At 44.8% G+C, this 10615-nt stretch overlaps 1 protein-coding gene across 1 annotated transcript; it reads left to right on the forward strand.

Annotated features, from left to right (window-relative positions):
- The first annotated feature begins 355 nt into the window (after positions 1–355).
- Positions 356–2831, forward strand: LOC121633834 (hepatocyte nuclear factor 3-beta-like). The gene is made up of 2 exons (XM_041976113.1): positions 356–556; positions 1489–2831. Exons 1-2 carry the CDS (start codon positions 485–487, stop codon positions 2512–2514), a joined length of 1098 nt encoding a protein of 365 aa, XP_041832047.1. The 5' UTR covers positions 356–484; the 3' UTR covers positions 2515–2831.
- The last annotated feature ends 7784 nt before the right edge of the window (positions 2832–10615 follow it).

The following is a 10615-nucleotide window of genomic DNA, read 5'->3' on the forward strand; positions in this document are numbered from 1 at the left end:
AGACTCATCAACATCTGGAGGATGAACGAGTTTCTACTCTTCTCTCATTTGTTAGATCAGCAGACGTTTAACATCCTCTTTCTGGACGCTCCACCTCGTTTCACCACCGCTTCTTCTTCGTCTTGTTCTTTTCTTTTTGTCCGTTTTTGCTGGAGTTCTGACTGACTGTTTACTTTACTTTAGTCTCCTGGTTTAGGTAAGTTTAGTTTGGGGGGCAACATCTCGTCGTTGCCCGCTGACCCCTAGGAGATTAACCCGGCCCTGGGACCCTGGCAGTTGATTGGATGGCGGCGTTGCTGCAGCGCGCGCGCAGGTGCCAGAGCCGCTCAGTGCTCAAAGACCGTCCACCGGTCGCAGTCGTCGCTCAGGTGTCCGGATCAGACCCGGTGAGAAGAGGAAGACCAGCTCCGTTACCGGGTGTCAGACTGGTGGGCTTCATGTGCGCGTAAGCCGTTTTGGATGAATTTGTTCCGGAGCGTGCGCCATGCTGAGCACCATTAAAATGGAGGGTCACGAGCATCAGGACTGGAGCGGGTACTACTACGGAGAGACGGAGGTGCGTTCAGGGACACATCTAACCTGAGATTAGGTGTCGATCAGAATCCGATTCTCTCCCAGGAGGAAAAGAGGCTTTGCTTCCTCCAGCATTCAGCTTGTAAAATCATTTAACCCGCTTTAATTAAAGTCTGCAGTTTGTAAAATTTCTAATTTTAGTAGAAAAAATAAAACAAACTAAAATCTGGTGAAATAAAAAAAACATTTTTAGTAAAAAAATTGATCTCCGGTGAAACGGAGCAGATTTCATTTCTGCTAAAATAATAAAATGAAATTCTAACGAAAAGAAATTTTCTGCTCGGCTGTTTCTAATCTGTCAAAAACAAATAAATAAGTTTAAACTTCAGGAGCAAAATTTTTCTTTCAACAAGAAAAAAAAATCCTGCAAAATTTAACATGATTTTTCATTTTTAATAAGCTCAAACTTTAATACGAGAAGATAAATAAACTCTGCTGCAGGATTCTATTTATTCATTTATAGAAAAATCTTTTAGTTTTAAAACAAACTGCAGAAAATAATGAAATAAAAATAGAAACCAGGATTTATTATAACTGAAGCCGCGTGAAGTCTGTTTCTAGTTTAATCCGGTTTCTTTTTAAATCGTTTATGTATTTAAGCCTCCAGAATTCAACTATTTTTTCTTTTCATCTAAATTCCGTCAAACTTTAAACAGAAATTATTGTTTTTATTGTTAAATTATTAAATTGGTCAGAAAATGAAGTCAGTTACTGATTAACGATCAAAGATCTGATGGAAGAAAATGTTTGTTTACACACGTCACTGATCAATAATCAGCTGTTTTTAGAGAATATTTGTTTGCGTGGCGACGTGATGACGTTTCTGCTGCCTTTGTTTGTTTGTTTATTTACTAAACAATCCGCCTCGCGCGTCTTCCCGCATGAACTAAAGGTGAACCTGCTTCTGTGTTTCAGTGCTTCTCTTCAGCTGCAAACATCAGCTGCGTGAACGCGCCCAGTATGACCGGAGCTTGCCACATGAACGCGCACAATGTGAACACGGTCGGGATGTCGCGGAGCCCCGAGGCGGCCCTGCAGGGCGTCGCGCTGCCGCCCACCATGAGCCCCATGGCCCCGCCGCCGCATGGCGGGGCCACACCGGGGATGAGCTCCGGGTACGGAACGGCCTGCAGCCTCTCAGCCCGGGACCCCAAACAGTACCGGCGGAACTACACGCACGCCAAGCCGCCGTACTCGTACATCTCCCTGATCACCATGGCCATCCAGCAGTCCGGGACCAAGATGCTGACCCTGAACGAGATCTACCAGTGGATCATGGACCTGTTCCCGTTTTACCGGCAGAACCAGCAGCGGTGGCAGAACTCCATCCGACACTCGCTGTCCTTCAACGACTGCTTCATCAAGGTGCCGCGCGCACCGGACAAACCGGGGAAAGGCTCCTTGTGGGCCCTCCACCCGGACTCGGGGAACATGTTTGAGAACGGCTGCTACCTCCGGCGGCAGAAGCGCTTCAAGTCCGGGAAGAGGGCCGGTTCCGGTTCCAGCGACCGGGGGTTGGCGGGTAAGTCCAGGTCCGAGGCGTGCATCTCGGGTCCGGACTCCCCCACGTCGTCCTCACCTCCTCCGGCCTCTGCCGTGACGGTGGTCCACCTGAAGGCTCACCGGGGCGCACCGCTGACCCGCAGCCCCGCGCTGCCTCCTCCTCTCCCGCACAGCCCGCACATGCTCCACCACCACCATCCTCATCCTCACCCTCATCCGCTGCTGCTGCACGAGGCTGCGCACCGGAAACCGGACCACTACCAGCCCCACTACGCCTTCAGCCACCCGTTCTCCATCAACAACCTCATGTCGGATCCGCAGCACCACAAGCTGGAGCCGCGCGGATACGGCGGCCCGGTGTCCGGCCTGGACGCCGCTCACACCGACACCGGATACTACCGCGGCCTGTACGGCCGCTCCATCATCAACTCCACCTGAAACCAGTCCGAGCAGTCAGAGGAAAACCGGAACAGACCCTGCAGACACGTTCATGCGCCTTTCAGATAAAAACGCTTCTGGAAAACCTCGTTGTGGTTTTTCTTCTCTAAACGGTCAAACTTTCCCAAAACTTCAGTTTCCAGTTTGGAGCCTTCATCATCCTCATCATCCTCATTCAGCTTCATCCTGCACACCTCCTCCTGAAGCTGGACCACGATGCAGAGTCCAGGTCGTTCAGGCCTGAAGGACACTCCTCATTTCCTCCTCTGCTGGATTTTATTATTGACTTTAATACAGATGAAAACCAACTTTAAGGCTCCGTTTCTCTTCTGGAAAACATTCAATAAAAAAACAGAAAACATTTAAACACAGCTGAACCATCTGGGACTTTTTTCTAATAAAACTGCAGTTTTAACCTTAAAACCTGAATTTATTTACAATTATATTAAAACACAGTAACAACAAAAATAAAGGAAAATATAATAAATAAACTTAATAAAGATGAATAATAACATAAAATAAATATATAATGAACGTGATTAAAAGTAAATAGATAAGTAAAATAAATCTGTTTGATAAAAAGAAATAAATAAAGGTGAGAAGGAGAAATCTCTGTATGCGGGGGAACGCTGAATGATGCTCATCCTCAGACAGAAACCTGGGCTCCGTCACACCGATGGAAACCAGTTTATGACGAAGATGAACAATAATTCGTCACAGGTTCAAACTCCGGACGCAGCAGCCGCCTCAGACGGATGCGACCCCGCGGAAACGGGATCAGGTTAAATTAGCATTGATGTGCAGAGCTGAGCTAGAAACAGACCAGCGACGAGCCCACGAGCTGCCCGTGGTCACAACCTCCTGAAGAACGGCGTCCATCAAGGTGACGGTGCGTCTTTATTCCCCCGCTGTATGGCGAGGTTAAACTAATAGCTGCTGTCCACCGGCTGGACTGGATGTGGTCGTCATGACGACTCCTCCAGGTAGGGGGAGATGAGGGGAAAACTCACCTGAGAGCTCTAAAAACAGCCAGTCGTCTTATTTACAGACGTGTCTGACAGGAAAAGGTCTGCGTCGATGTTCCAGAGCACTCAGGTGAGCTGAGCAGGTATTTCATCATGTCACTGAGGGGGCGGGGCAACAAGCAGAAGTTATTTTTTTTTCATTATCTTGACCACTTGGTTCATGACGGGTCGCGGGTGAGCTGGAGCCTGTCCCAGGATTTTAACAGGTGAGAGGCAGGTACACCTGGACAGGTCACCAGTCCATCGCAGGGCCGACACAGATAGACAAACAACCATTCACACACACTCTCTCTCTTAGGGAGAATTTAGAATAACCAGTTAACATCATGTCTTTGGATGGTGGGAGGAACCCGGAGAGAACCCCCCCCCAGCCGAGGCTCGAACCGCCGACCTTCTTGCTGTGAGGCTGCGGTGCTGACCACCACACCACCGTGCAGCCCACTGAACTGAAGACGTTTCAGGTGCGGCCGCAGCGACGGAAACGTTCCGGAGGAGAAATTTCCTTAAAACCAAACGAAACGTGACTGTTAGCAGAACTACACCCTCTACAGATCATCCTTCATTTCACTCTCGTTTTATTTAAAATCATCTTAAATTTATTCCGTCCATTTTATCAGCGATCTAAACAAAACAGGAAAATCTTTCTAGTCTGAAGAATATTATGGGATGGCCACAGAAAAAAATTTAATTATAACTGAAGTTCAGTTATTTAGACCGAGTCCCAACTCGGAGAACTAAAGCTCATCTTTCCACCTTCCTCACCTCCTCCCTCTCCATCTTCCTCTCCACCTCCCTCTCCACCTCCCTCTCCACCTCCCTCTCCACCTCCCTCTCCACCTTCCTCTCCATCTTCCTCTCCACCTTCCTCTCCATCTTCCTTCTCCATCTTCCTCTCCATCTTCCTTCTCCACCTCCCTCTCCACCTCCCTCTCCACCTCCCTCTCCATCAGTTTAGATCTTCAGGCTACTTTTCATCTGTAGTCCGGTTGCAGGTCAATGTAAGAAAATTGTGCCCATACGAGGATTGTTGGGATAAATTAACAGCTGATTAAAACATAAACATACATAACAAAGGTAATAATGTTAATATGCACATGGCACAGAGCACATGTACAGACGTGTGTAGGTCTGTTTTCCAGGTGTGTGAACAGAAAAGAAAACTCCGCCACGAGTTGCCGTCTCCCGGCTTCGGGATCGATGGCGACCACTGCTTCTCTAACGAATGAATTCCTGCAGAGGAGGCGGAGCCATTCCTCTTAAGGATTTTATACTTTGATCAGATTCTTCCAGCTGACAAATTTACATTTTGTTCTTCTGTCCAGAGTTTGTTGTAAAGCCGATTCACTGGTTGTAAAACTGCTTTACATGTTTGTGTCCAACTGTGTGAAAACGTAGCTAATTAAGTCTTTGCAGCCTGAGGTGTTAAATGATTTAAATTTTGTCTAAATGTTACTTGGTTGAATTTAACTTTATTTACTACTCTGTTCACTTGTGATTTAAACGTACGTTTTGAGTCGATGGTAATGCCTAAATATTTGTACTCTTGTACCACTGTCATTGGTTTCCCAGCAACCACGACGGCTGGATGTGCAAACAAAAGGTTTTTATCAAAATTTAAACCCAAGTGTGAATTGTTTAACCAGTTCTGTACAGATACCATTACAGATGAAAGTTCATGAGTAGACTGAATTTCATTTTTTCATCTAGATATATTACAGTATCATCTGCATACATCTGACATGTTGCAGAGTAAATAAAGGAGGGCCCAAGGTTGATCCTTGTGGAACACATGTGATTATTTATCATGGGGAGCTAGTATTGCTTACCTGAACACACTGTTTTCTATTATTATTTTAAGCATTTAATTACAGTCGGTGAAAAATGATATTTATTTTATGAATCAGAACGTCATGATAAACAGTATCGATTGCCTTTTTAAAAACAGCTCCCCCTACACCACCTTTATCTATTTTTGATAGGATGTTTTGCAGTAAAAGACTCTTCGCTGTCTCAGTGGAGTTTCTTTCTAAATCAGAACTACATGCGACATATTTTTTAATTAGATTCAGATGTGATGTAACGGCTTTTTCAGTGACTTTTGGCGTAACTGGAATGATGCTAATGGCTCTGTAGTCGGTCACATCTAAACGAGTGCATGATTTCTGTAGAGCCCGAGATTATGACCACGTCTGGTAATCAAGACAAGGCTGAGGTTGATGGTGTCATTAACAAGCAAGCGTTCAGTCTAGAAACGACCCTTTTACTGGTGCTGGAAGAAAATTTATAGTTATCTTGTAGCAATTAAACTTTTGGTAAATGTGAAATCTTGTTTGGAATTAGGCATATAATGTTAACGGTAACACGCATTCACAAAACATTTACTTTAGAGAAATTGGAGAAATTTCCACGGATTGTAGAAATCTGATTGGTCCAAAAATATCCGTTTAAAATTTCATTACCAACGAGCCACAGATGTAAAGCGGGTTCGAGTGCTTTCAGTCCCGAAGCTGCGGTGATGAGCAGGACAAGATCCAGACGGAGACATTTCCAGGGAAGATGGTGGTCAGAACGGCGGTGAGGAGAGACGAGCGTCTTCCTGCCTCGCTGAGCGTCTGTTTGCTTAAGAAAAGCCGTCAGCACATTATGAATAATAATGACCTTTTGTGAGCAGGAATGATGGCAGAGCTGCATGCTGAGCAGCTCCAGGTCGCGGCTTAGCCAGCAACGCTGTGTTTGGACAAGGATTGTTTACCACACACACACACACACACACACACATACATATGAGGGATGCTCAAACTTCATCTTCATGTGCACATTTATTCCTTCAGCTCTGTCCAAACATAGCAGGAAATACAAGCTTAGCTTCGTGTTTCCGTTAAAATCTGAAATCCTGTCGTTGCTGACCAATCGTTTCATTTCCAGATGTTTCTGCTCTTTACTGCTGATGCAAAACCACGGCTAGCATTTCCTTGTTTTGTGGCGAGTCTGATGTCAGCAGTTCGGATGCAGCTGAACATCCCAGCGATGGCCTGCTGCTGCAGAAATTACCAGTAAATGAGCTGCAAGAACGCCAATCCCATGAGGAAAGTAAATTTATCGACCAGCTCAAAAAACACACAGAAATTCCCAGATGTTGTGGAAACGTGAGCACAGCTAACACAAGCTAATGCAAGCTGACACAAGCTAATGCAAGCTAGCACAAGCTAATGCAAGCTGACACAAGCTAATGCAAGCTGACACAAGCTAATGCAAGCTAGCACAAGCTAATGCAAGCTGACACAAAGCTAATGCAAGCTAGCACAAGCTAATGCAAGCTGACACAAAGCTAATGCAAGCTAACACAAGCTAATGCAAGCTGACACAAGCTAATGCAAGCTGACACAAGCTAATGCAAGCTGACACAAGCTAATGCAAGCTAACACAAGCTAATGCAAGCTGACACAAGCTAATGCAAGCTGACACAAGCTAATGCAAGCTGACACAAGCTAATGCAAGCTAACACAAGCTAATGCAAGCTGACACAAGCTAATGCAAGCTGACACAAGCTAATGCAAGCTAGCACAAGCTAATGCAAGCTGACACAAAGCTAATGCAAGCTAACACAAGCTAATGCAAGCTGACACAAGCTAATGCAAGCTGACACAAGCTAATGCAAGCTAGCACAAGCTAATGCAAGCTAACACAAGCTAATGCAAGCTGACACAAAGCTAATGCAAGCTAACACAAGCTAATGCAAGCTGACACAAGCTAATGCAAGCTGACACAAGCTAATGCAAGCTAGCACAAGCTAATGCAAGCTGACACAAAGCTAATGCAAGCTGACACAAGCTAATGCAAGCTGACACAAGCTAATGCAAGCTAGCACATGCTAACGCCAGCTGATGCAAGCTAGCAAAAGCTAACATCAGCCAACACAAGCTATCACAAACTAACGTCAGCTAACACAAGCTAATGCAAGCTAGCACAAGCTAACGCAAGCTGACACAAGCTAATGCCAGCTAACACAAGCTAACGTAAGCTGACACAAGCTAATGGCAGCTAACACAAGCTAACGCCAGCTAACACAAGCTATCACAAACTAACATCTGCTAACACAAGCTAATGCAAGCTAGCACAAGCTAACGCAAGCTGACACAAGCTAATGCCAGCTAACACAAGCTAACGCAAGCTGACACAAGCTAATGGCAGCTAACACAAGCTAACGCCAGCTAACACAAGCTATCACAAACTAACATCTGCTAACACAAGCTAATGCAAGCTAGCACAAGCTAACACAAGCTGACACAAGCTGATGGCAGCTAACACAAGGTATCACAAAGTAACACCAGCTAACACAAGCTAACAGAAAATCATGACAACCTGAACAGAAAATCTTTAAATGCTTTGCAGATATTTAAATGTGTGAAACATCAAATCCTCATTTTATTTTTTTCCTCTAATAAAATGTTGGTTTTAGAATAGTTTGCTGTTGCTTTCACCAAGTTGCACGCATGCACACGTGCGTGGCTTCGTGGGAATTTTGAAGATTTGGTGAACATGCTGAAAGCTGGATTTGGTGCTTCTCCAGATTACAGAGCAGGAAAAGAGCCTGACAGCAGAGAAGCCAGTTAAGGTTTTAGCTTTAGTGAATCCAGCTACTGTTGGCTAACAAGCCGATGCTGGGAACTGACCGGCCAACGGTGAGGCAGGCTTAAGTGAGCCAGAACAAACTTCCAAGGCCTTCCTTAAATGTGCTCTGGTTTTATCCTCCAGCTGGTTTAAGGAGAAAACCCCGTCGATAGTGTATCTTGTCCTTCAGGGCGGGTAGTGTTCGGTCAGGGTGTCGGAGCAGCTTGATTTCATGGAAAGTTGTACAAATAGCACTTTCTGCATGTCATTATTTTATATAAAACACTTATTTATGACATTTATGTGTTAGTTTAGGTCTTTAAAATCACATGTTTGGGTTGGTAGATCATCTGAACTGTGGAGGACTTTGGGGACTTTTTGTCCGCTCGTCTCGTTTGTCCTGAATTCTGGACGCCGGTCTGGCTGGGCTTCCCTGTGTGGGATGATGTTTTCGTACAAAAAGGCTCCTGTTGAAGAACTTTGACATTCCAGTTTATTTCCATATTAAAGCTCAACAGGACTGGTGACAAATTTACTTCCCGTTTGGGTCATTAGAGGACAAAAATGTCCTGTCCCCAACACTGCTGTAAAATACTGCAGGTTAATATTTTTCTGTCAACTTAACTCATCAAAAACAGCAAATAAGCAAGTAGTCATATTGACTTAACCCTATAAATGCCAGTTTGATCCCATGATGTCTCTGTTTTTATGAAGTAGAAATACCCATCAGTTATTTTTCATAGAACACATGGGGAATGAGTTTTATTTTGAAGAGCAAAATCAAAGTTTTACTCATTTTCTGTCATATAAAAATATAAAATAACATAATAAACTACAACGTCTGCATTTTTAGAACATTTAAAACTGACTGAAAAATCCCCACCTCCCAAACACGTCGTTGTCTTTTACTACTTTTAAACTTTCATCCTTCTGTAATTCATGTTTTGTTCTTTGACATGAAGTGTGCTGTAGAAATCAACTGGCCTTTTTATGAAAAATAACTCATTTTTGTTGAGTTTTCTTCTATAAAAAGGTGAGAATGTCATTAAATTGGCTTTTAAAGGGAGAATAATCTGAATATATTTATTAGATTCAATAAAAACTGAAGTATGTGAATTTATAAAAAGAAAGAAGTTCATCTGTAATGTTTTATAGCCATTCTTGGAAGAAAACGTGGAAATGATAAATCTGTCATTTAAAACTAAGAATTTATCTGGTTACTAATTTTACTTTATACCAGACTGACCTTTAAATAAAATTCCACCACGTGATCAAACTGAGGTTTAAATAGTTCCAGTAATCAGAATAATTCCATGTTTGCTCGCGTTAATGAGGACTGAAGCTGATCGAAGGATCTGAGCAAACAAGTGGAAAAAGAGATGAATGAATTGTGTTTATAGAAGTTTTTGGGAGAGTATTTTTTTATAATGATTGTTGTGCTCTTTAAATGTCCCTAAATGCACCATCTGCAGTCCTTCCATGAAGGCCGAGCTGCAGAATCCAGAGACGCCCAGAAACGCTCTGGACAGGCTGCAGGCGGAAGCTGGACCTGGTTCTCCTGGAGGCTCACAGCCAGCTTCCAGTTGAGAGAAGCCACGTCCGCTTCATCATGCACTGAAACGTTCAGCACTTCTATGTGGTCTCTGAAGAGCAGGGATCCTCGATTCTGGTCCTGGAGGGGCCCTGAGTCAGCTGTGTTGCAGCAGGGAAACCTCTAAAGCCTGCAGGCTCTCAGGGACCAGGACTGAGGATCCCTGTTGTATTAAAGAAATCTCATGGAGTAAACAGCCTCCACTGGTGGACCTCATCACAGGGTTGATGAGCATCCAAGCTAGACCCCCACCGCGAGTCAGAGCTGAAGAAACCTTCAGAAGAAAAGTCTTCAGGTGGTCCAGCTGCCTCCTTCAGGCTCTGACCTGCACCAGCAGTGAATGATGGGCTGGAATAAAAGCTGCAGAGTTCCGTTTCCAGACTCATCGATTCACATCAAAGGTTCTAGATTCAGTTTCTGAAGCATCTAAGAAAACCCCCAAACTAATTTTCTCCAAGACTTTATTCACATCTTTATTTCCTTCCTGTCACCGATGACTGCAGTGGAGACGTGAAGTGGTCCTGGTGGGACTCGTTCAGGTCCACCGCCTGGTCTCAGACGTCCAGGGAACCTCAGCAGACTTTGGAGGCAGATTTCTCATCTGTGATCCGGTGTCCCTGACATGCAGAGAGGAGGGCGCTGCGGCGGCGGGACGTTGTTCTGCGGCTCCAACTTAGACAAACATTTTCCATTCAGATGCGCAATGACTGACGCTTTCTGAGGGGGGGGCTGGGTGCCGTTCAGGCCTTCAGCCCGGCCACCCAGCGCGCTGTCTAGCGGACAGGAAGTCCGTTACTGCCCTGATATGCGGGGCGACCAAACACGTGATGACTGGTGAATATTCAGCTGCGTTAAGGCTGAATTAGAGGCCACG

The sequence above is a fragment of the Melanotaenia boesemani genome, chromosome 22 (assembly GCF_017639745.1).
Source record: "Melanotaenia boesemani isolate fMelBoe1 chromosome 22, fMelBoe1.pri, whole genome shotgun sequence".
In the NCBI taxonomy this organism is placed as follows: domain Eukaryota; kingdom Metazoa; phylum Chordata; class Actinopteri; order Atheriniformes; family Melanotaeniidae; genus Melanotaenia; species Melanotaenia boesemani.

Excerpts from the sequence above, each read along its gene's own strand:
- LOC121633834 (XM_041976113.1), top strand. The coding sequence starts at position 485 with ATGCTGAGCACCATTAAAATGGAGGGTCACGAGCATCAGGACTGGAGC. Across the intron at positions 557-1,488 it reads ACTACTACGGAGAGACGGAG|TGCTTCTCTTCAGCTGCAAA; the intron begins GTGCGTTCAGGG and ends TCTGTGTTTCAG.